Source organism: Harpia harpyja, chromosome 4 (genome assembly GCF_026419915.1).
Source record: "Harpia harpyja isolate bHarHar1 chromosome 4, bHarHar1 primary haplotype, whole genome shotgun sequence".
Taxonomy (NCBI): Eukaryota; Metazoa; Chordata; class Aves; order Accipitriformes; family Accipitridae; genus Harpia; species Harpia harpyja.
Genome location: NC_068943.1, coordinates 28,822,275 through 28,848,488, shown reverse-complemented (window position 1 = coordinate 28,848,488; position 26,214 = coordinate 28,822,275). Strand labels below are relative to the sequence as shown.

Below are 26,214 nucleotides of genomic sequence, written 5' to 3'. Positions count from 1 at the left end.
TAATCACCTACCTCTCTGTTGAACAATAATCACAATAATCTCTGCTGTAACAAATACAATGCTTGTTAGGCTAGGTTTGAGAAGGGCTCTGCTGAACAGGTCTCTGAGAGACAAAGGGGTTTTTTTGATGTATAACTCTCACTGAAATCAAAGAGGTCTGTGCCCCACGGACTTTGCCCTGGATTGCCCACTAGGTCTGTTGCACAAGAAGGAAGTACCAGTGGGTGCAGCTCTACAAAGAGAAAACACTTGTATTTTGCTGTTTTCCTAAGTGGAAATTCCTAAATAAGTGCAACTTTCCTGTATAACATATAAGTAAAGTTTCTCTCCTCTAAAATGCAGACAATGAGTCTGTCTGACTTATTTTTCAGATGAAGGGCTCTACATAGATCCAAAGAAGATATTTTTATTTAGTAATAATTATGCTTTGACTAGGAATAAAAATGTAGGTCCCCATTGTCTCTGTGAGGTCATGTGCAAACAGAAATACAGGAGAAATTGCCAAAGCAAGTGATTAAGTATCATTACTTAGCTAATATTTGCTTCCTATCTTGGAACTGGCTTTTAAGCATAAAAGAAAAACTGGTAAGAAACTATTGTGCTTTGTGGATGATTTGCAGTACCAGCCTCTGGAAGGAACAGAAACTCACTGTTATGCTCAGAAAACAGGTTTTTCTCCTGATTAGAGATCCAGGCTCCAAACTCACAGGCTGACCGCCCAAAGCTGCCTTCAAAACTGTTCTTGCTTGCTACGTGCTGGAGCCTGCGAGTGTGGCCATGTGTGCTGCAAGGTTGCCCTCTCTGTAGCTGGCAGGACTCCAGGTGCCCTAGCAAGGCCAGTGGGCTTGTACGTGCCATAGCCAGCTGCCTTCAAGCGGTTTGCAGGTTGCCAAGGTGTTGCGGCATGGATGGGCATGGATCATGCTGCTCATCTGGGGTCTGCATACATACAGATGCATCTGTACTGTCAGGTTGGTTTCCCTATTTCTCTGTGTTAGGTTTTTCCCTTGAGGCTGCATCTATCCTGCTAAATGCATCTACCCCTGGGAATGATGTCTGCTCCACAGGAAAAGTGGCCTGTTTGCACCCTGCTCAGGGCTGGTTCCTTTACAGCAGCCTGGTGGTTTCCCTTGTATCCACATGATGAAGCACTTGTCCTTTTGGGTCTCTTCTGAGCCCCTGGGCTCTGACAAGTGATCATTGCATTTCTGTGAGGTTGGTTTTTTTTGTTTTTATTTTTTATTTTTGTTTGGAGCATTAGAAATAACCTGAGGCATGGGTTGCAGCCCACTAGAGTGGTATTTCCGTAACAAAGGATGCGCCAGGAGGGCTTATGGCAGGAATTTGTTAGTATAGACCTGGTGGGATATTGTTGGAGGGCTGGTTAGCACCAGGCAGGGTTGATAAGGAACAAACCCTCAGCATTGCCACATTTTGGGAGCAATCTGTTTCCAGGACTTCTCTCAGTTTTGTATGGAGAAGATCACTTGGTTCACTCCAAAAAAGAGGCTGGGAAGGAAGTGGCAATTACACAATATCAGGATATCACAACCTGAGAGTAAACTTGAGTTAACTTGGTGGGCAGCGTAGGCTTACCAGTTATGTGCAATATGTATGTGCTGCTTTGCACCTGAATTCTGCCTGGAAGTGGCCAAAGTGTTTTCCTTACAGTGCAGAGGATAGTTCATAGCCTATAGCTGCTCTGAGGTGGGCTGGTCTGCTCCTCTTGGACTGGAGCTCAGGGCTTGAGCCCTTACAACGACACTGTAACTACAGCTTCAGTTGCTCCATTCCCTTGAAAGTACTGTGATTTACCCCAGGAAAGCAGACCACGATAACTTGGGAGGAAGACGCCTGGATTTGTTTTCTTGCTCTACCACCATAGCTCTCGTTCTTTTTGCTTAGACATCATCACACGCCTTCCAGGTCTTGTCTATCTTACATTGAGTTATTAGCCATGAAATCCTCCAGTGGAGATGCAGCTTCTGCTGTAAAAAAGTGTTTTTGCAAGAACATATTATATCCATTCCCTACAAAATGAGTTACTCCTCAAAAAAGCTGCTGCTACCAGCCTTGTGAATCTGTTGGGAGGCTTACACTTATGCGAAGCTGTGGTAAAAACATGTTACCCAATGGACTTGACTGCTCTGAAATTTTCTAGTATGCATCTGCCCTAAGCCTCAGCTTTCCCATTTGCCACGTGGAGCTGATAGTGCTATGGTAACACAAGAAAGCCGCCTGAGTTCTTCACCCAGGAGATGGGTTTCATATGTGGCAGTACTGCTGCTCAGAAGTACCGCTGCTCCTGCCCTTACCTCCGCTCTCCAACGTTGGAAGGGAATAAGGGTCTCCTAACCACTTTCTCCGCTTACACTCAACTGCAGCCTTTTGTTGCTGACCCAGTAGAAGAACTAAGTCTGACAAAATAAGGAAGGAAAGGGCAAATGCTGCATTGATGGTACAGGCACAGCAATGGACAAGAGATGACATGTTTTTGTCTAGGGACTTCCTGACTTCTTTTACAAGCGCACAGACATGGCCATCGCCTTAGTCCCAACTGGAACCTTCCTCCCAAACACCAAGCTCATTTTCCCAGTGATCCACAGATCTCTGGAGAGAAATTTTAATTTCTCTTGTGCCAGGTGGAGGCTTGCAGCTGACTCCACCAAGGGGGTAGCTTGTTGGAAGTGGGGAGTTCCCACGGTAGGCTAGATGCCTTGGGAACTGCAGGCAGCTCGCTGCCTGTCACACCATGGTGTGGTTCAGCTGGGGAGTGTGGGGGCCACACCAGACGTTGCCTGTGGCCTTTTTTTATCTCTCTGGATCAGTGATCTGGAGACAGGACAGTGAATGTGTGGTCAGGTGGCATGCAGCTCCATGAAAAGAGAGCAAGTGAGTAAGCACTCATGGGTACACAGTGTTAATGCACGAGTAAGCATTAATGGGTACATAGTGTTTATGTACGAGACATAAGCCTACTGGGAAGGAAATAGAAGGAGATAGTCTGTTTGTGTCCCACCTGTGCTATGTGAGAATTAAGGGAACTGAAAAGTTGTAGAGACCCCTGTGCATTTTACTTATCGTCAAAGGTCTGTTGGCCTTTGAAAAGAGAGGAGGATGTTTCTGGTGTGTGAACAGTCTATCCTGACCTGCTCTTCCCTGTGCCTGTAAGAAGTAATAAATACCACCCAGACCTGTATTGTCTGCATAACTTACTTAGAAGGAATCTAAGAATTTTTGAGATTCAGTCACAGTAAGAGGAAATGCCTATCTACCTGTCCTAGCAAATAAGCACCCGATGTTCTGCATAACCAAGATTAAGATTAGATACTGCACCACATGGGAAAGCTTTCCTGTTAGGAAATTGGACGTAGTTAATTTTTGATGTTGAGTAACTTGTATGTTCTTTGTACATTAGTAATTTGGCACCTATAATTATATGACTTCATGATATCACTTATCCAAAAACTTAAAAAAAATATCATGCTAGTTCCTTAAGGTTTGGCTGGGGAAATCCCCAGACTCTACTATAAAAGACCTCCTTTGTCCCTTTGCTGTCACATCTGCTGGCTGAGAAGATGAAGCACACACAGGTGGCTGTGCTGCTCTTCATGCAAAGCATGATTGTTCTGGCTGGATCAATGGCAGCAACAGAAGTGGTAAGATGGGGGTCTAATAACCTGAGCTTTGGTGCCTTTTTGTCTTCTCATGTAATTTCGATTGCTGAAAATTCTTGTAAGGTTACTGGAAAATTCTTAGGCAAATGTTGAGATCTCTGCATGGAGAAAGTTTAAAGTATACCTCCATCTTCCCCCCAAATAATGTGTAGGGACTGGGTAATAAATGTAGAAGTGAGGCACAGGTTTAAAATCAGAGTCAAATTCTGCCTTTGGTTAGATGAGTGCAACTCCCAGTGAGGATCTGAGTGGATATTAAATGCTCGGTGTAGCTTCTAATTAATTAGCAAGGGCTTATAGCAGGAGAGCATCCACATCTTTGATGTGGAAGGAGTTGGGAGGTGGGGGCTTTCCCAGTTGCATGGTTGCTATCATACTCTGTGACCAGGCACGTGAAAGCCATGCTGGGTGGTTTTTGTGGGGTGCTCTCCCTCTTCCCCATAAAACTGTATCTGGATGGGCAAGAGAATTCAAATCAAAGCCATCAATCAGAAAAAAAACCCCAAACCCCAAAGCAATAACAAATCCAGGGAGGAAGGGAGAAGAGAAAAATTTGAAAAAAAATTTTAAAAGAGTAAAAAATTATATTAGTGAATGATCTGTTTTGATTTTGTGCTGTCTTTTTTTTTTTTTAAATTTAAAACTGAGCTTAAATTATCAGAAGAAAAAGTTTGCAAACAGCTTAAAAGCTCTTCCAAATGAAACAAAACATTTTGGTTTTGTTTGACCCAAAGTGACTGCCTTTTGGTATTTTTTTAGTTAAAATCTGGAAAAAAACCCGTTTTGGCTCCCAATGACTTTCTGATTTGTCCAGTTTAGTCACCAACCAGAAAAATCCTGCATGTATATCCTGTATATTTTTTGAAGTTTGGGAGTGCTGTGGATGCAGGCAGTGAAGTCAGCATCTCCTGGGAAGGTGCTTTTATCTGCTCAAGGAAAAGAAATTTGCAAAAGTCCAGATGGAGGCGTAAATATACATTGATAAGCTGAGGGTAGAAAGCTTAATATGGGAGACATTTCTCCTCGGTCTGCTTAGCTTTAAGCTAGTCCCCAGTTTGTGTAATTTACACAGTTTGTGATGCTCTCTGCCCTACCACTGTTAATTGCTATCAGCCGCCCCCACCATGTTCAGTGTAATCATATGAGCACACAAATGCTTGTTCAAATGGGTTTATTTGACAAACTGTCCCACAAAAGCTTGTTTACACTGTGCCCTTTAATAGACCTGCCCTTTGCCAGCCATTTGGATTTCCCCACCATTCCTTGGCTTGGGAATGGGGGTCCGGCTGGGATTTGGGAAATGCAGAAAGATCCAGGGGTGAGTGCCCTGTTGCGGGGGAAGCCCATTTGATGCTCCGTCTGCCACACCATTTGACATTGAGGGTGTCTTGCTGCAATTCCCAGTTTGCCACAGATTTTGGTGAGACCCCACTACAGTCGACATGGGGACACGGTAGACCTTTAGGGACACACAGTGCAGTGCCAGGGTGACAGCCGCTCTCCTTGCTGTGGGAGGAAGGCAGGCGCCAGCCACAGATGAAAGTTAAAGGGGATGTATATAGTCTTACCACATAAAAGACTTCCAAGGTGGAACCTGGCTGTTTCCTCGGCAGCGTGGCGGCTTCTCCCAGCGCTCCCTCCCTGCGGTGGGATGCTGTCCCCTCCGTGGGGCTAGCGGCAGAGCAGGACGCGTGCCCCAGCTGTCACTGCTCGCAGCCTGAGAGCTTGGCATGAAAGGGGCAGCGAGTCCTGTGCCGAGAGGCTGGAGCGTGAGCTGGGCGGCGAGGAGCGGACATCCCTGCTGGGAGGACAGTAGTCTCCGGATTTAGGGCAGGGGGGCACGGTACTGTCGTTTTAGACTGCCACGCTATCTGCCAGGGCTGCCTGTCAGAGCCCCAGCTCACACCTCCCAGGCAGGCTGAGCATCCCCTGCCTTGCACTGGTCACACAGAGCCTTTCTTCAAGAAGAGGTGTCTGTGAAGTGACACTGTTCCCCGGGGAAACATTAGTCGCCTCAGCAGCAGATCAGAAAAGCCAATTAATTTTACAGTTGCTGGGGATGGCTCCCATAATAAAATCAAAGTGCTTTGGAGCTGCAGAATGGGGGCTAGCTGGTGGGGAAGGGATGGTGCCATATGCAGGAATTCACACTGAAAAAGGCTTTCCTTTGCTTTTTAGACTCCTCATCTCAATAGGACGCTTCCGTATCTGACTCAGCCTAGCAAGACGACTGGCAACCTGCACACTGCCCCAAAGGTATAACTGTTACTGTTCTTCAATAAAGTCCAGAAAAGAGCAAAATTATGAACTTGTGTCCCATTTTTTAAATGCTACACAGTCACTCAGAGGCTTAACCCTGATACAGGTATGTCAATTAAGCTGCCCAGGAAAAGTGTTTAGGTGTCGTGTATCCAGGATTTTAGGCAGTAGTGAATACCTCAAATCATCAGTGCTGCTGCCATGTCATTCAATGCCTTAATTCACATCAAAAGCTCTGGCATTACCCTTGTGACTACTGAACTGGACCCCAGACATGAAATGGCTGGGGCCGTGGGGGTTTGATGGCAACGTACCAAACAGTTTGGTGTTTACAGCCTCCCTGGAGGAAGGGGAAAACTTCTTTTCAGCCCTGTCTTCTCACGTAAAGCAGAACAGGGCCTTAAAACTATCTTCTGAGAAGTGCCCACTTGTGGTTGCTGGGGGTAAGAAAATCTTGATTCTCCCTGTTCTACTAAGCTCAAATTTTATTCAACTATTTACTGATAGAGGGACTTGAATCTGATTTCCGTGCCTTCTGGTATAGTGCTCAAGTCCATGGTCTGCGGATTTCAGGGTTTGGTTTCTTTCCCTCTCTCTCTCAGTGACTGCTTAATAACATGTTTGCTTTGGAACAGATTCAGTGGGACACACTTGCTCTGAATGGTCCTGCAACCAAGTGTCAAGAACAGAGTTTGTCCAAAGCATAGCTCCAGATCAGGTTGGAGATGGTAGACAGCTTGACGGCAGGTCTTCGCCGTCCAAGCTAGGCAAGTGTGGCAGCTGGGAGGTGTGGAGAGACCTCTTCTGAGAGAGAGTTAAGACTCTGGCTCCAGTAGAGTGTTTAGGAAGTTAAATGGAGTCAGGAGTCTCTCTCTGAGTCTCAGTAGCAGGTCCCAAACCTCATCCATCTCCTTGGTCAGCTGAGGTGACCTCTATCTTTGCCATGGCCTCTGTCCCTGCTGCATGGTTTCTGTGGATCCCATTCTTTGTCTTAGGATGAGCAAGTAGCTAATTCAGAGCTGTGAATGCCACTGGGCTACAGCGTAGCTGGAAATTAAGCACTGAAATGGCTAGGCTGTTTTGAGGATGTAATCCTAAGTCCACATTTAGGCAGCTGAATAAATTTCCTGGTTTCCAGAAAATTGAGTAACTGCCTGCTCCTACTCCCTTTCTTAAATTGAAAGGATGTGGAAAAAGAACATTTCTCATAGCTTCAAATATGTATATGTAACAGCTTAATTTTACAGAGTGAAATGTTGCTGTCAAGTCCTTGCTGTAAGCTAGGACAGTTTGCTCTCTTTTAAGCATTCAGTGTAAATTATTAAACCTTAAAAACCATACAACTCCATCAAAAGTAACAGCCTGTCTTGTGCATTTTTCTACAGGATGAGGGAAGACATTTTTGTTATATGGTTGTCATTTGACTGGTATTATATTTTGATTGAAGCACTGACTGACCCAAGGGGCTTTTAACTAAACAATGTTTCTCGGTCTTGTCAACATCATGATGCCAATGTTTGTGATGCCAATGTTTGTAATGCCAATGGAAGAATGGAAGCAGTTCCATCTGTCCAGGCTGTCTGCTCCTTTGGGGAAACTGTCTCTTGGCTTAGATATAAGCTGCACTTACTGCAGTGAAGCTCTGCCTTCAACTCAAAGCTCTCTCCTAACACAAATGTTAAAATAGAATAATTGTTTTTCACAGGGAGTTTAAATGCACAAGTTGGAGGTTTTTTGGGAGATCATCTCAATACATTTATGGATGGTTTGTTTCGCACATGAAATAATCATGGTACCTCTAGACAAACTGATAGCTATATATAGTCAAGACTGTAGTTTATAGGAGAGTATACAGTGTATAGTTCACACTATATAATGTATGGAAATGTATATGTATGTGTAGTACACACTATGCCATACTATCTATAGTATACTCTCTCTTCCTATACTTATATGCATATATGTTATATTTGTGTTATACATAGAAGGGATAGAATACCATACTGTCCACACAAAAATTAGCATGCCGGTGCACAACAGTCTTACAGAAGGTCCCATATCCTCACTAAACCACATTTATTCCTTCTTTTCTTTTCCCTCCCCCTCATCTGTTTCTTTTATTATTGCTGAGCAACTTGCCATCGCAGTCATGCCCATACACAGAGGACTCAGAGGTGCAGAAGCATCTAAGTGACTTAGGAACCTATTTTTCATAGTAATTGAGGTACTGATAGCCATATCTTCAAAAGTGCTTGGAAACTTGGAAATAGTTTGCAGTATGTTCTCAGTGGTAACCTACCTGGCAGGGAAATGGATGGAAGTTATGTGCTGGGCCATTCTGGAATGCCATAAGATACTTCTTTTTTTCCTTTCATGTTAAATGTCTTCAACAGTCTGTCTATGAGTGAAGTTTTAAGGCCCATGGTGCTTGAATAACACAGATAAAATGTCTTTTCATGCTTTCTTGCAAAATGAGATGTGTGCTGTTTGTTATGGCTGCGGTGAAGAGGTTGCCAGAAGTGTGAACTGGGATCATTCCTGCTTGCTGCTGTACTCTTCTTGGGCTCACAGATCAAGACAGCTTTGCTGCTGGCCATCGCTGCATGTTCTGGGCTGGTTTGATGGTGAGGAAGTTAGTTGAAATCACTGTGAAAAAGCAAGGGAAGAAGTGCTGAAATGTCAACTTTCAGTAGATGATAGTTTTGTTGTTTGCTTGTTTATTTTTAAAAGGGAGAGAGAAAGAGAAAACGCTTGAATAACACTGGGATTTCTGCAAGGCAGGAGGAGAGATTATAGAAAGAAGTGCATTTAAAGAGCAATCTGTAGCTTTAAAATATACAGCTGCATTGAAGTGTGTGCCAGAATATTTTAAAGTAACATCAAATATCTTTATTAATAAATTCGTGATAGGTTTATGAACCAGGAAACGTTTTGTGTACAAACAAAAAAGAACTGCTCCAAACATACTCAGTATTCAACCCAGTGTTTATACGAAATTATGTGCTTTGGCTGTAAATTATGGCAAGATCATGAATTGCCAGCCGTGACCTTTCCATACACCATGCACATTGCTCCAATGGTGATGCTTTGAGCGTGCAGACAACTAGGACAAGGTGATTCATCCTAATGGCATGGGCAACAGCTTCACAAACTATCCACAAACATGGATGGGTGGGCTGTGATATGTGGGTGTTACGTGCGATATTTTGTAGCAAAATAAGTATCTCTACCTTAGGCTGAGCCTGCATATTTAATTCATCACCTTTCAGTGGTGTGTAATTAAATGCATATGTCTGTTTGCTGGGGCTGGCTGAGAAACTTCAAATGAAGCATTTTTCTTTTCAAAACTTCCCCTGCTACTAGTTCTATTTTGGTGCTTTCGTCTCTATGGATGGAAATGTCTAGATGATCTGATCAATTCAGATTAACAGAGCAGTAACTGTAAGGCCTAACTTACTGAGCTATTATTTTCCTGCTGTTGTGTGCTTTTCAATCTGCTGGAAAAGGTATTTCATTATCTTAGGAACATTGTCCACAAGATTGGGAAAGTAAGGACTATTATATGCTTCTCTTTTTCTGGTGGTAAAATCTTTACAGCAATATTTAACTATTTTCAGAAAGATTTGTAAGGCTGAGTCATAAAAATTGCTAGGTATTTTGAATTCCTTGGAAGAAAAAGGAGAAAGCTACCTACTAACAAAGTTGTTGATCTCATGATTATCACAGCTCATATTATTATCAGACATTAGCTACTGCTTCCAGAGTAGAATATTAACACTTTTTTCCTTACTGATTTGTTATTGCAGCTCTTTGCCAATGTGTCCGGCTCTGTGGATGACGAGGGAACTTGTCAGTGCTCTGTGTATTTGCCGGATACCACCTTTCCAGTGCAGAAGGCTGAGCAATTGGAAATTATAGCCGCAACACTCTCAGAGAAATTTGAGACAGAGCTTTCTCAAGTAAGGTGTTCTTTTCTCATAAATATAACAATTGTACCTTTGCTGAAAAATGGTTGCCTGTGAAAAAGTACAGCAGTCAGCGCTTTTCTGTGACGTGTCTTTCAAACAGCGGGGAAGAGGGCTCTGTAAGAACAAGAACGGTGATTAAATCTCGAATCTTTGACATTGTAGCATGTCATACATTTGAATGTCCTTAGGTCTCTTTTCTAGGCCTTTGCAGCTAGAGGCATATGGTATTTTTGGAAGAATGGTTATATTTTGCCTTTTTTGGCTCATTTTTATTGGTTTGAGATTGCTACACAGAGCTATAGGAAACCAAGCTTCCTGCTCTTTCATGTGTTATTATTTATATCAAGCCAGCCAGATTGTAAGAGGGAAATGAAGGGAAAGAGGAGAAAAGTCACCACAGCCCAGAGTGACGAAGTAGGTGAATATTTGCCCCTTCACTTCTTCTGCTCTCACAGATTAAAAAAAAAAAAAATAAAAAAAATCAAGTACCTTCCTTGTCAACATCTGAAGCTGTGGCAGTGAGACTGCTGAATTATGCATTGCTGTTGAAGACAAACACACCTTCCACTACTTTGGCTGCTAGTTGCACGAATTCAGATCCATTTTTTGAGGAACTTGGGCAAACCTACACATGCTGCAGTGCACTGGGTAAAGCTGCCTGTGAAGACAGAAATCTGTCTTTGACTTTTGATAGTGGATAAATATTCAGAATTTAGATTAGGTGTCCAGCCGAAAGTGTTTTCTTCAGGAACCAAGCATCTTAAGAAATGAAGTGTCCTTGAATTAATCAGCAGAAAAGGCACAGCATTAAATTATAAATTCTAACCATAAATATTCATAACCCTTCTCTGGTATAATCAAGAACAGATAAGAAGTTGTGCATAAAAAACACAACAACAGGCGGAGGATCCTGTGGTAAGATCTTTCAGTTCAAATCATTTGTTTTGAAAGAACTGCAGCTAACAACGAAACACATTCAGCTGTCAGCAGGGATATGAAGGGCAAGCTGACAGAAGCCCCACTGCCTCCAAGCACAGGAGTTACCTGATCCCTTGCAGCATGGAGGCGTAGCTCAGAGTTAACGATCCATGAAAATCACTGAGATTTCAAGTCCCCATACCGTTCCCACTGTGGTCAGTGCTGCCATTTTAAGCTAATTGCACTGGGGCAGGATCAGGGGCACGATTCCCAGCCAGAAAGTTGGCGTGATTCTTCAAGGTGTTTGTGTACCACCTTTCCCCGTCACCTGCCCTGGTGTAACCAGTGTCTTACCAGTACTTTCCTCAGAATGGTGCACCTTTCCTTTAAGATGTGTGACTTATCTGCCAGTGCCATGCAGGTCTGCAGAGAATCTCAAGTGCCGCTCAACCTCTCTGTGTGGACAGCCTCAGATCTCCACTGAGTTAGGACATCTTGCTCATATAAAGACACAGGTTACTATAGATACCTAAAATTAGGTGTCCAGATTTGTATCTGAATCTCACCTCTAAATTCAGGGCAAGCTGAATCCCCACCATGGACTTTAATGTCTAGGTTGCCAGCTGGTGTCAACCGGTGTAACTGTGTTGTCATCCTTAGGTGCCCAGCAGTGTACCGCAGTGTAGACACTGACCTTGGCTTTCAATTCTTGCTGCAGACAATGAAAATTCTTGACCTAACTCAGGCTTGACTGAATTTCATCCTGTCGAGACCAATCACTGAAGCAGTGTTACAGTTCATCTAGTTAGACAAAGTGTGACATATACTTTGGTGTGATATAGGCAAAGAGACACTTTGGGTCAGAAATGAAAAAGAACAGATTGCATTTTGGTGTAACTCTATGTGTGTAAGATTTCTCAGTTATGATGTTGTTTTTCTGTAGAAAGAAGAAAGCTGTCGAGCACTGCCCTGTTGATATCTGAACTTAAGTAATCTGAAATCTTGTGATGCACCTTCACCTTTCCAGCTGTGGAAAAAATCCTCCTTACACAATCCTGTATATTACTTTAGTCATGACAATACTCATAGAAAGAAGGAAATGAAATGGAGGAAAGCCAAGCTCTCATTATTGATCATTATTAGAAATGATCCTGAGCAAATTCCTAAGGAATCACGCTCAAACAACCTAGTCTCACCACAGGGGTGGGAATTTCTACTGAGTGCTTCCTTTTTTGACTCCGAGAATCCATGCTTTAGTTGCTCTTCTAAAACACCCTTTGAAGCTCATGGGAGCTTTTCCTGGGTAAGAGCTGCAGGATTGGAACCCTTAAGGATGCTTTCCATGTGCTAGAAGTCCCAGATAAACAACCTGATTGAATCGTTAACCTTTTGCCTGATTGTAGGCTAATTCAAAAAGCAAGGGGGTCCTTTTATAGAATCAGCAGGCAAGGAAGCTCGCAGATAAAGAGATGCTCTCATGTGCCAAATGAGTACAAACCGTAGGCTGAAAATACCAGACTAATTTTTCCTCTGTCACATCAACCTTTGCCAGCATAATTATGATTACAGAAGTAAATTAACCTTTCAAAGCAAAGCGGGAATTGGCTGCTCTTCTCAAAAGGAAAGGGGAGAGGACACCTCCGCAACAGGGATGGATCAGCACATGATCCCAAGGAGAGAAAAGTGCCTTTCAGAACTTGGCTAACGATGGCCACAACATCCTCATGTAACAAAAAGAGGAGAAAAAAAATCATGCGTGCCCTCTGCCAGGAACAGCTGTTTTCAAAATAAGTTAACCTGCAGTGGAATTCTGCTTGGTGTCAGCTCGAAGACTGCTTGCCAGCCTTGCTCCTTACAGGTCTGTAGAGGTCAGGCCTGCCTGAAGCCAGTGTCCTGGGCCGAGTGACGTTATAGAGTTGCTGGTTTTGTCACTTCTTTCTTATCTTCCCTCAGTCCTTCCGCATTTTTTCTTTTACATCTTCATCTTGTACCTTTGTTCCCCCTTCTGTAGTCTCCAGGTGCGTGCTGGAGAAGTGTCTGTTTGCATGCTGCAAAACCTGTTTTGATAAATACCAATTGCAGGTAAATGACACAGTAAATGAACATTGCAGATTTTTCCTGCCCTTTTCATTCCACAAGGGTGACAATGCTTGGAAAGGAGGAAAAACTGAAACTGAGGAATTTTTTTCCTACGTATGCCTCACATGGCTCCATTCTATTCCTATAAAGGGCTAATACAGGCCCTATGCACTCATCATACCCAACTTTAAGCTTTTACGACAAATGTGGCAGCAATCAGTACTAGTTATTGGTCTGTATCCTTAAATATGGGATATGCACAGAATTTCTGTGCCAGCCTGTCAAGACACAGTCCCTAGCAGGTAGGTGCAGTAGAAGAGCAGGGATTACAAGCTGCTTAAATCTCTCTGCCAAACAGAGCAACATCATGTTCCTTTTTTCAACAGATATTTCTAAACTACTGAAACTCCTAAGCCAGATCCGAGCAGGTGGGAATGTCCACACAGGGCATTGCAGTGCTTGACATATGTGCTGGATTTGTCTGCAAAAGCAGCGTGGACCTGTTAGAGCAGCACTGCTGAGAAAATGATATTTGTCCAATAATTCGCCAGGGGAGCTCTTAGCTTAAGTTCATTGTGGTGCTGGTGTGGCCGTACAGAGCACTGCAGAGTGCTGGGGCTAGTTCAGGCTCAACTTGTGTGGATATTGCTCAGCTATACTCCACTGGATGGTGTTGACATGTCCTTAAATGACCTAGATGGTTGAACTGAGTGAAAACCCTCTGATGTGGGAGAAGAACTTCAGGTCTGTGTCCTGCAGCACTCTGTGATCAGGGCTGAAATAACCGTGTATGCCTTGTTCCAGCTCTCAGCATTTTGTCCAGGCTCTCAGGACCCTGGAGAAAACTCCAAATTCACAGGTTTCTCACTAATGAGTAGCCATCACTAATTCCAGAAGTCTGTTTATTTCAGTGATTTGTAGATTTGTCTGTATTGCATTATTATTATTAGTAGTATTAGTATTAGTATTACTCTGAGAAAGGTTATTAATACCTAGATAGATTTCCAAATACCTCTATGATATACATAGCTTCACACAGCAGTGCAATTTTGTTCGGGCATGGGCTTGCTTTACATTTCTCAGGCTGTAATCATATATCCTTTCTTCTTTTGTTGTGCAAACTCTAGACACACAGTTTAAACATTGACCTTTGAAGATTTTTTTCAGAAGATTTTTTTTGAGGGTATCTTCTAACTCCAAACAGATTTGGGTGATCAGTGAAAGTGTGAGGTCCAACTACATCTGGCTTTTCCAAGAACATTGTCCAGTATTTCCTACTATTCCCTCCTGAACAGATGATGGTGACAGCTAGGACAAGGGATCCCAGCTGCCTCTGTTGCCAGCCAGTTACAAGGAACTAGGTCTAAGCCTTTATATGTTATTTTATGATTCTTAATTATAATAAATTACTTAGCTTGAAGGTACCCTGGCTTGACCTGGGAGATCTAGAGCATCCAGCGTTATGAGTCAGGGTGCTTCTACTGCGGCTTATGGAAACTTGCCAGTTTATATCAGAGCAGCTCGAAGTCTGGCTGCACACATTTAGAGCAGAATATCTGTTTCAAACTCTAATTTGAATGCATGGGATTGAGCAGCCTGTTTTTGGTGTACGTTACGTATGTGCATGCAGAGGTTTGGTAGCGGGTTCTTTCAGATTTATAGTGTAGTTGTGCCACTATTGAAAATTATACTTCTGAAAAGAGGGTCTTCTCTCTTACGGTTCTCCTTCGTAAGTCACATCACTGAATATCTTATGATCTTAAAGGATCCTTTCTGCCCTTCATGAATTTCCACGCCGTGGGCTCCCAGACCTCCTCTTTGGTACACAGAGGGTTCAATCAAAATTGAAAGTAATTATTTGATGTGGTTTTTGGGGTCCCTCTCCCAGGGGCTGCTGCCAGAACAGGAAAATGGGGGGTCCATGGTCTTCACACCATGACAGGATTTTAGATGCCATTCCAGAGCCAATGGGAAAAATACTGACTTTCATTTCATGTTAAGATAACGCAAGAATGGTTGGGAGGATGTGGGCTAAAAATCTTTCAGTCGAAGAAGTAATAGTTATGGAAATCATAGTGCCATAGAGAGAGGGACTTGTATTACAAATACCATCTGAGAGTATAAATACGGAGTTACTGGTGGAACAAACTAATTATACTTATATCTACTTCTTACCTTTCACGATATAATTATACTGATTTAAGGGAAAAGAGAAATTATGTATCTTTCCCAAAGTGTTAAATTTCAAGGAGCTAACATTTCCCAAGGGATGTCCCAAATCCGTATAAAATTCTTAACATTCGGCATCACAATGCTTGTGCTGTGACCTTTACCTCAGCAGATACATGTGTGAAAATATATTTATCCGGACAACTGTTTAATGGTTCAAAGGCTGAAAAGGCTGCTAGGTAAATTACTTTAGCTAAAGCCTGCAATATATTTTACACTTTCATTTAAACCAGATTTGATTTTTAACACTGTGTTTAAATATTTTCCCCCTGCCCAAAGACAAACCCCAAACCAGTTCTGCCAACTTTTGAGACAATTCAAATGTACACAGGGTAAAATCCTATTGGATTCAGAGTTAATAGGAAATGAAGTTGAAAAACTTGGGAATCCTTTATTGCATTTTTCAGCCTCCTTGGTTTGCTTTTGTGAGATAATACACTGCAGATTTCCTAATAAAATTTTCGCCAGTGTAAGTTCTTGGCATACTGAGGATAAAATTAGCTCTCAGAGACAATATTGGCAAAGAATTAAAAAAATGGAAGACTGCGAGTAAAATTCTGCCTTCAGTCATCCCCAGGCATTCCTGAGGGGACTTTGTGGAACTGCCAACAATAAATGAGGGTTAAATTTCACATTTTTTATGTATGTGATGAGAATTTCATTTATGTAGTTTATGTGAAGAATATATATGTCAAGTATGTGGAAGTTATGCATGGGGCACTCAGAAATATAATAAAGATGTCAAACAGGCTTGTCTTATTTGCTAACCTGGACATGAATATGTACCTTTTTTTCCTTTCTTTAAGGTTAGAGAGTACTCAAAAATGCTTGACCTGTATCAGCAGCAAATCCTTAATCTAACCATCAGAGTGGAGCATATGGAGAAGAGCAGTGTATCTTACACAGAACTGGACTTCCAGTTACTGAAAGTAGAAATCAGTGACCTAAAGAGACTGGTCACACAGCTGAAATCCAGCCTTGTTGGAAGCAATGTCATCGTTGAGCAAATATATTTGGAGGTATTGCCAAGGTCTTAATTAGCCACAGAGGGTTCAAACATACGGATAGGCTATTCTCTCTTTAGTGTGTAGGTTGAGGAAATGTAGTCTGTCTCTACTGCAGCCAGCGGAATTATTTTAGCATTTCATCAGCATAAATTAAAAGAAAGCTTGACCTTAAATGTATTAAGATCTTTTTCCTTGATATAGAGCACAGAAAAGCAAAGAAACCCCAAAACAAATGGAGACCACTTTATTTTTGCCAAATACCTGCCTGAAAGTTAACAGTTTTGCATAGTGTTAAGCACATGAGCTGATTAAATTATTATATTAAGTATTAATTTATAGACCCCCATGCTTGAAAGCCTCTGTGCTCTAACTTAGATAATTAAAAAATTAGCTTCTGGTTGCTAGGGCAGTGGCCCAATCAATATGAAATCAAGAAGTAGGAAAGACTATCACCTTCCCAGCAGACTATAAATCACATTTGCAAAACTGTAGTTAATCACTCACCTAGAGAGAATAATTACTTCAGATGGAAAGTGAAATATCATTTTCTCCGTTGTCCTCTAGATCATCAAGTAGGTGATTGAGAACATTATTTATCTTTGCAAATAAAATTTCCAGATACTTTTGTAAGGTTGGAATAAGTACTTTTTATATATAATAGCTAGTACTTGCCTAAGACTTACTGGATATGTTTATACTACGTATAAAATAACACTATATTTTTGCATTATGTTATACAACTGAGTGTTAAAGCATTTCCTTGCAGTCACATACCTCTGCTGGAAATGTAAGGTTCAGGCTAGCAGGATAAGGACTATTCTTAGGGATATTTCTTAAAAGCTGTTCTGTAGCATCTTCTGTGGTATGATCAACCCTGCCTGCAAACATCTGTAAAATGAAGTCGACAGAAATTTAAACTTGCTCTCTTTTTTTTTTCTCTAGATCACCAATCTGACTATACTGGTAAATGAACTAGAATCACTGGACAAAACCAATATCCTTGCAATTCGTCGACAAATTGTGTCTCTGCAGAATCAATTGAAAGAGTGTGAAGAGGGCATGAACAAAACTACAGTACCCCCTTATTTCCCACCAGGTAAGCGTTTCTGTTGTATATCAGATAAGGAACAACATAATTCATGGGTACAACAGTAAATGCAGAGATTTCCCTTCGTTAATATTAAATACAATTGTAATGATACTACTCAGCTCTTGAAAAATTGAGCAGACAGCTCCTAATGTTTCATCAACGGGTTCAAAAGGAAAATGAGGGCAGGAAACAAACTCTTTCAGACACAGTAGCTGTTTTCAACTGGAAAAAGTTGTAATCTTCCTCTCACCCGCAGTGTGAAAAGTGAATCTCTCCCCCCCCCTTCTCTTTTTCGAAACAATTACCTTTTTTTGTGGGAAACTATGCTTTTTTCTTTTTCTGACCAGCTTTGATTTTTAATAGTTCCTGTAAAAGTGACCTGTGTCATGGCAATTTTGCTCTAATGCTGCTTGGGAAATGTATGAGCAACAGTTGATGTACTAAAGCTGTTGGTATGCAAGCTCCGGAAGATAGCTTTGCATGAAGATTACTTTTGCTTCACAGGCAAAAGATTCTTCCAAATCAGAAGGTCAAGAACCTTGGGGGGAAATTCTGGTCTCAGGGAAATAAGTGGGAGCTTTATGACTGATTTCAGCAGAACTAGGATTTTATAATTTTCTTAACTAGGAAAGGTTATGTTCTGGGGCTTAGATCCCCGAGTTCCCAGAGTGCAGTTCATATAAATGTATCAAAAGTCACAGGGCATGCAGTAATTAGTTTACAACTGGAATAATTTTTGTCTTGACCGTGTGTTCAGCTTGAAAAATCACATTGTGAGTGAATCATAGTCAGAAATTTTGAGAGTCAGATATGATACACTGGAGCAAACCGTTTAGGAAACACTGGTTTAGGTATGCCAGGTCAAGCATCCCACTTGCTAACAGACAGGAGGATTTATCAAACTGTGTTTATCCCCTGAGTGTTTTATACACAGGGGATTCCTTTTGCCAGAGTATTGTAAGAGCGAAAGTGCTCTGTTGTGTACAATACCCAGGGGAAGAATCCTGCTTTTTCACATAAGCTGGTTAGCTATCAGCTAGAGGCGCCCATAAAAAAGAAGGAGTGGTGTCCTGCTTGCAAGGAGCACAGATTTGCACCTACCACCATTTACCTTTCATCACCTTGGGGTCAGCTAGTTCAAACGTCTCATTGGAAAGGTGAGAGGCAGAAATAGAAGCTTCCCCTAGGGTCAGCAGCCTTTCCTATTGCGATCACCTTAGGGTTTCATCGCGGTGAGGGCAGCTGCTGCACTTCCCTGCCAGGATGCGCGAGTAACACCTTGTCTGGGGATCAGGCAGGAGAGAAAGCTGGAACAAAAACCTGCATCGCAAAATCTCAGGGCCCTTCTCTGCTCCTTAAGGAAGGGCTTAAAATGTTTCAAGGAAAAAAAAAAGCAAAGCAGTGTTTTAAAAGTATTTGAAGGGCATCTCATTGATTTATTGAGGGTGACGGTGTGTGGAAAGAAACAGCCTCTTTGTCTTCAAGCCTACAGCAAGCCTTTGTTTCACTGAGAAAGTACTGAGCTCTTGAACAAGAATACTGTGTCCTTCCATGAGTGGTACAGGAAGGGGCTGCTTTCATGCCTGGGTGGCTGGCGTGAGCATCTGTGCGATGTAGGAGCTTTCACAGAGTGGGAATGGGAGGTCTATGCTTCACAGCGCAGCTCCATGCAGGGATAGGCAAGTCGTGCCTAGGGCAGGATGATAGCTCTGGGATGGGTAAATGTAACTGCATAGGATTGTGACCATAATAGAGTTATTTAGCATTGCTTCTTAGGGCATGATGGGGAGGTGGATAGAGTTTATCTGGGACCAAAAAGGTATTGCTTTAGCGTTGCCTTATTCCTGACTGGTGTGCCAGCTACCTCAGGCACCTTGGCATGTCACTGCATTGTGTGGGAACCACAGAGCAGGAGATAACCTAGAAGGCACAAAGCCCCACATGGTATGAACGCCAGTAGCTCCAATGACTTCCAGAGAATTACCACCACTGACATCAGCTGAGGACATCCTCTGGTGTTACCTGTGAGTTTATCTCCTGCCCACAGCAATAGGAATGCCAGAGGGGTTGGACGACTTGTGTGAGCGTACTGACATGGCCACCTTTAGGGTGAGGGTGGTCTTTGAGGTTGGCCCAAAGGAATGGCAGAGCAACTGCAGAGGGCTGGCAAGATTGCTGCCTGTTGGGAGATGCCAGCTATACAGATAACCCAGGTGTTATGTAGGATCAGATCCTTGCTAATCCACGCAGGACTGGCGCATGCTGACTTTGTGTGCCTGGTGGGGAGCAAATGTTCTCTGGGCAGAGAACTTTGTAGAGCAATTACATGTCCTGCAGACTGTACATGAAAACAAGTAGTAGGAGGAAGATGTTATTGCTTGGGGAGATGGAGTAAGTATGTGAGAGAGCTGCATTTTCTAGATGGTCATTTTGGAGGCTTTGCACGGGTGCTCACACCTAGGCCTCTGAAGATCTCATTTATGCATTTGAACAAAATTTCCATACGTTTTCTCTGCAAGCTTGAATGCCTTGAATTCCTGCCAAACCATTTGGCCTTGCCCTGCTTTTAGTTCATATTATATTTATAATGTTTGTATTAAACTGACTCTTTGTCCTGTTTTCAGACTGAGTTTTCTTTCCCCCTTCATCCTCTCTCCTGCATATTTTGGGTAGGCAACATGAACTAGAGAGAGTTTGGCTAATCCCCAAGCTGCCTAAGACTGTGAGTCTAAAGGCAAGTTTAATTAAAGCTTCTTGCTTCTCAGTGCTGTAGCACACAGCCCCTCTGACTCTGTCCCCCAAGGCTTTTGCTGCTGTATTTCTCAGAGTGAGCAGGCCTGTTCCCAAACAACATAGCAGAAAGAAATCATGGGTCTCCATTTGCCTTTCTCTCCATCTGGAGAGGTGGGTGTCTGAGATGGGGCTCAGTAAATATATAGTTAATCATCCTCCTCATCATCACTGGGTTTCCTATCTGCAGCAGTTCCTGGCATCTCTCTCATCACCACTCCAATGGGAAGAAATATTTATCCATTTGTTTTTCTTTTACGCCGATCTCACCTGGTTGCATCAGGGCAGGTATAGAGAGAAAAGACCCCAGGATGGTTCTTTGAGGACTCTGCAGCAGATTCTTTGTCACATCTCACTGAAATTATCTGAAAGAGGCAGCAGGGAGAAGTGAGTCAGGTGAAACTCTCAAAGGCAAAAAAGAAAGGAAGGAAAAAAAGAGCAAAGCTGTTTTTTCTGGCTTTTATCTATTCAGAAATTAAGGATTTCAAGTTATTGGTGAATAGGTCTCAGCAGGAGAAAGACCTGGTGTAGCCTAATGCTGAAACTCAGGCAACCCTACTGGAGTCTTATAGTGATTTCACTTTTACCTTATATTTTACCTCCTATGTACTCAAGATATCTGTGGTTTTTAAGCATTTTGGGTTGTGTTTTGAAATCAATACATCCATACACAACGAGAGAGACATGTCTACAGGCACCTGAAAAGAGCTGGCTACTGCCTCCTCTCCAGGACTGCCCGAACTGCCCCTGGAGACACATGCATTTCTCCATTGGCGACGGAGGGAGCTTAGCTGAGGCACCTGAACTTTTAGTAGCCTGAAGGTAGGTCAGATGAACTCCAGCCCTCCACCTCATCTCCCGTTAGACGCTGACAACATAAGTCTTCTCTGACGCAGCTGTCTGCCTGTGTCTGTGCCCTGTGATACTGGTGAAAACTGAAGTGTCTGTGTGTGTTCCTCCTATGTCAGTGGGACAGTAGGGGCCAAGATGAGCCTTTCCTTGAGCAGCTCTGTCTCCTGTGTCTCAAGCTGTAGTAAGGCTGGTAACAGCTCACACATCTGGATGCAGTGGTTCATCTGATGGGAGAGGAGGGTGCACATCTGGTGCTTGGGAACACGTGTGAGAGTGTAGCACCAGCCTCCGGCCTCTGTGCCCCTCATGGGAGTTCCTTTAAACGTGGGTCCCACCTTGTCTCGTGGTCTTCTGCTGCATAAGCAAACTGTGGTCCCTTCTCTTCTGCGATCAGATGCAGCTGTTGGTGGGGGGAGGCTGCTGGAGTTTTTTTGGCGCCTGTATTGTTGGAGTGAGAAGGTGACGTGCTCTGCGAGCGCTTTAGAGTGGAGTAGGTGAAGCGAGACCCAACGGGATGCATCTCATGCTCACTTCTGCAGCCTGTTAGCCAAGCAAGTCAGGCTCCCTTCAGTCCTGACAACTAAATGCCAGCTCCTTTTCTGATGTATCAGAAGGATTAGTAAACAACTGAGCTGAGATACTGGTTCTTTATGTAGGGAGAAGGAGAAGTACGTGTGTATGTACCTATGTTAGTCCTCCTCACACCTATTTGCTACATAAGCGTGAAACAAAGGAAGGCAAAAATACCAGGATGTCATTTATCAGTGGCACAAAACAGTGCAGAAAGGAGTTAAAAACTTGAAAGTTTGAATAATGCATATGGATTTATTTCAAGTACCTTCTAATATTTACAAAATTACATGACACTTTGTTTCCTTTGTGCATTTTTTTCCCCAGAAGATCCAGACAGGGAGGCAAGTTTAGATTAAATAAACAACAATGAATTCTTCTGAACCTGTGCAGAAGACAGATCAACCCCTGACTACCACAGAGTTTTTTGGCAAAAAAAAAAAAAAAAATTCTGGGAGAGTTTTCAAGGAAATCAAAATGAAGCACATACTCTATAGAAACCTCAGACAATTTTTGATGTCATTAAAACGGAACACGCTTCTAACTTTATTTTAATAATTCATTGTTTCATAAATAAAAACCAAACAAGTGTTCAGCAGAGAGCTCTCTTTAAGGGAAGAAATAATAATTTATTATTTCTTTTGTAAAAAAAGGTCTCTCTGCTGAACACACGTTTGTTTTTTATTTATGAAACAACGTATGAATTATTAAAATAAATCTGGAATTGTGTTCTGCTTAATGACATGAAAAATTATTTGAGGTTGCATATAGATGAGCTTAGCAGTACTTCACTACCTGCAAGCTTTGGTGCTATATTTTTCTAAGCAAATCAAGAGTTTTAGAGCATTTAATAACCATTTAATTCTGAGATAAGTTTATTGTGATTTAAGCACAGTAATATATTCAATATGTCACCAGCTTGAAAGAAGCCCTCATGCCGGAGGTAACAATACATAATAGAGATATAAGAAAAAAACGGCCCAAATTTATTTATGGAGTTGGCAGGCTGCAAGCCATTTTGCACTGTCTGCCTTAGCTTGCTTTCTTTGCATGAGCTGAGGTATAAGCACCTCCAAACGTTGGTATCCATGCCAAGTGCTGAGGCCACGTTACTAGCCATGCTACGTGCCATTTCCAGAGATACAGCCTGGCTAGCCATACAGCAGTGCCTTCCTTGTGCGCTATATTTGGAAATGAGGTTTCTGCTCCAGGGCCTCGTCCTTTGTAAAGCACTTAAGTGCATGCTTAAATGCTCATCTGCTCCAAGCCAGGAATGCTGATTCGCATTGATTCTTGGTGGCACGGAGGGAAGCAGCGTTCAACCAGGGTCATCTCGCATTTCAGCTGCAAGAATCCCAGGACGCGAAAGGGGCTGGCAGAGGAGATGGGGTTGTTCACAACTTGTGTCACCCTCTCTGCCGTGAGTTGGGCACTCAGTGATGCAGAGCTGCTCCCATGGGCAATACTGACCCCAAGGAAGTTGCCAATGCAGCCTGGGGACACAGGGATTTAGCTCAGCGTAGTGATTCCTATTTAATATAAAGCTGCTGCCCACCTTCCTCACAGATGTTGAGAGGAGGCTGCAGGTGAATCGCATATCCCCCAAGTCACTAGCACAAGACAGCATGAAACTGTGAGGGGGGAAGATGTTATGTAGAGGAAGGAGAGAAATACTACATTTTGTGAAAGGAGGAGACATGGAGAGCTTCACTGCCCAAATCGACTTTACACATTGGCACAAATGTTACCCTCTTGCTTGGACATTTCTAACATTCAGACCACAGGTTTCCTTGTCCCAGAGGCAGAGCACCTTCCTCCTGGGCAAAGCAGATCACAAAAAGATTTCTCTGTTTGCAACAGTCCATTTTTCACCAAATGTCTTGTTTCCCAGTCTTTTTCCAAGTAGAGTACTTCAGATTGTTCTGTCTCCGCATTTCCCTCTATCTGTGGGACAGACTAGGATGCCTTTGAGAACAAGATACCTCCCAGGTTTTTCTGTCAGTGGTTTTAGGATTTTCCAGTTCAGTTCCATAAGTGTTGTCTGGACTTGCTTAGGGATGGCCAGCTTTGAGGGCAAAACCTAAATTCTCTGTTATTTCTCTTTCTTCTTTGTGCTAAGACATAGGTTATTTATATGCTAGACATCCCTTCATATGGCTGAGCTTATGAAGAGCCATTCTTTTCATACGGGCAGTAAGCAATCATGATGTGGTACCCATGCAAAGTATTAAAACCTCAAAAGATAAGTTTGACTTTCATCATTGACGCCACAGCTGGTGGTGCATAGAGTTCCTGTGCTGAGGGAGGTATTATTAACATCAAACAGTCGTGACAATTAATGTATCCATTAATTGACATGTGAGACTTGGGTCTATTCATATTATACCCCATCTTTAATAAGGAAGGCTGTCTAGTGGCTAGAGCACCCCACTGAACTGGGAAACATGGGACTACTACTAAGCTTGTGAGCTGGTGCCGGTCACTTGACATCTCTGTCTCCATTACCTCAGGTGAACATATCCTTACAATGAAAAATCTGGGACACTTTTGTGGCAGTAATACAAAAAGCTAATGTTAACACTTGGATAAAAGCATGCCGGTTTTTGCCAGTGGCTGCTTTAGACTCATCAGAGGCCCACGGACATTCTGAGCGGAGGATTTTTTCCACCAGTGACTTACAATATTGAGAATTTTTCAGGAAATGGGAATGTCACTGCCATTCACCATGAGTAAAAAGAAAGTATTTCTTGTATCTAAATTCATTTTTCCATGATTCTGAAAATGGCTTCATAGTTGATATGTGGGAAACAGAGCTGTTCTGGTTCAGCTTGAAGTCATATTCCCTTTAGAGTTGGCTCACATGAAAACTCGGAGTAATATCTGTCTACATTTCCTAGGCTGTGATTGTTACTGTCTGCAGATTTCTTTGAGGGCCTGAGGTGGAAGGCACCATGCGGCTGTGACGCACTGTTGTAAAGCTGTGATTCTGACAGCAGAACGCTAATCTGAAATGTGACTCTGGAATTACTGCTGCTGCTGCTCCTTCCTTCTCCTCTGCAGTGAAATACACAGAAATCAGATGCTCCTTTTTCTTTTTTTCCCTATCTCCCATGCTCTCAGTTCCACTGAGGTAGAAAATAACCTAAAATGCTTCTGAAATTGTATTTTCCAAGGGATTTCCTAGTGCATCAGGCTGGCATGCATCAAATGGGTAGAAACAGAAATCGGTCCCTTCTCAGGAACAGTGCAGCGAGCACTTATTTTCTGCAAATTAATCCTGACTGAGGATGGATGTCCCTATCTTTTCTCCACCCTCCCATCCTCTCCAAATAGCTGTAATAATATGTGCTCTATTTTTTTTACTAACTTTCTGGGTCAACTTGGAACACTTAGTGCTATCCAGTTGCTGACCTTGGCCCAAAATGAGCCTTTTACACATGAAGCTATGCATTTATGTCTGTGCTTTGCCACAGAGCTAATCCCTAGTAAGCACACTCTAGAGGCTACAGTATGCAAAACCTCTCTCCTAATGACGACATTTGGAAAACCTGTTTTTTTCTTTTTAATTACAGGTAGCTGCATTCACCGTGGACTGCTGAATGTTAGCCAGCCCTATATTGTAAAGCTGAACTGGAGAGGATTTTCCTACAGATACGGTTCCTGGGGTAGAGATTACTCTCCCTCTAACCCAAAGAAGGAAGTCTATTGGGTTGCACCATTGAACACAGATGGGAGATACTTGGAATACTACAGAATTTATAGTTCCTTTGATAATTTGCTGCTGTTTAAACCCATGTATGAAAGTAGAATAAGATATGGGGAAGGAAGTGGTGCTGCCCTTTATAATAATAATTTGTACTATCATGCTTATAGTTCAAGACATATGGTGAAGCATGATTTAAAAACAAACACCATGGTTTTGAGGAAGGAGCTTCCAAATGCTGTTACCAGTAACCGTTTCTCTTATGCAGGTGTATCATGGCAAGACATAGATTTTGCCGTGGATGAAAGTGGGTTATGGGTAATATATTCAACAGAAAATAGCATGGGCAACATTGTGATTAGCAAACTCAATGAGACCACACTTGATGTGCTAAATACTTGGCAGACAAGACAGTACAAGCCATCTGTTTCCAATGCTTTCATGTTATGTGGTGTTCTGTACGCCACAAGGCCAATGAACACTAGGAAAGAGGAAATCTTCTACATGTATGACACAAGTACTGGCCAAGAAGGTAGTATTAGTGTCATCATGGATAAAAAGTTAGATACGATCCAGAGTATTGATTATAGCCCCACAGATCAGAGACTGTATGTTTACAATGATGGTTACCTTCTAAGATATGATGTGACCTTTCAGCCTTAGTATCTCAGTGACATAAGCATGCGATAAAACTGGCAGCAACTAAAACGAGAGATCTGATATGCCTTTAGACAATGCTCTTGCCAGTTTAGAGTTCGTCTGGTCTAATGTACTGTATCTGTGGATGTTAAATATATTACTTATACTCCTTAAAGGAATTGCCCACTCCAGTCAGTAGTATTGCTGGCAGCAGTGTTTGGCAGTAGTGGGTTCTTTAGATTTTGATTGGTGTTTATTGATGCTCGGTGCTTTATAATTGTCCTGCCTCTAAGGGTAGATTTACTGCATAGATTTAGTGCATTTTGTTCACAGAAATTGATGGCACAGTCTATCTACTGACCGAGAAGCTAATTACCCACTGATGTGCATTTGTCAGTGTAACACAGGCAAGTCACCCAGAAACCGAGAATGA

The 26,214-nt window shown here is 42.5% G+C and overlaps 1 protein-coding gene across 2 annotated transcripts; it reads left to right on the top strand.

Annotated features, from left to right (window-relative positions):
• Nucleotides 1-3,578: 3,578 nt before the first annotated feature.
• OLFM4 (olfactomedin 4) lies at nucleotides 3,579-25,875 on the top strand. 2 transcript variants are annotated; one of them, XM_052785787.1, is made up of 6 exons: nucleotides 3,579-3,659; nucleotides 5,856-5,933; nucleotides 9,743-9,895; nucleotides 15,937-16,149; nucleotides 17,080-17,233; nucleotides 25,012-25,875. In XM_052785787.1, the coding sequence occupies exons 1-6, from the start codon at nucleotides 3,579-3,581 to the stop codon at nucleotides 25,803-25,805; spliced, it is 1,473 nt and encodes a 490-aa protein (XP_052641747.1). In that variant the 3' UTR covers nucleotides 25,806-25,875. The 2 variants fall into 2 exon arrangements, with proteins under 2 accessions (XP_052641747.1, XP_052641748.1); XM_052785788.1 differs by having other exon boundaries at nucleotides 3,612-3,656.
• Nucleotides 25,876-26,214: the final 339 nt, after the last annotated feature.

Coding starts and splice junctions, on each gene's coding strand:
- OLFM4 (XM_052785787.1), top strand. CDS start 3,579: ATGAAGCACACACAGGTGGCTGTGCTGCTCTTCATGCAAAGCATGATT. Junction 3,660..5,855: donor CAATGGCAGCAACAGAAGTG/GTAAGATGGGGG, acceptor TTTGCTTTTTAG/ACTCCTCATCTCAATAGGAC. Junction 16,150..17,079: donor TTGAGCAAATATATTTGGAG/GTATTGCCAAGG, acceptor TTTTTTCTCTAG/ATCACCAATCTGACTATACT.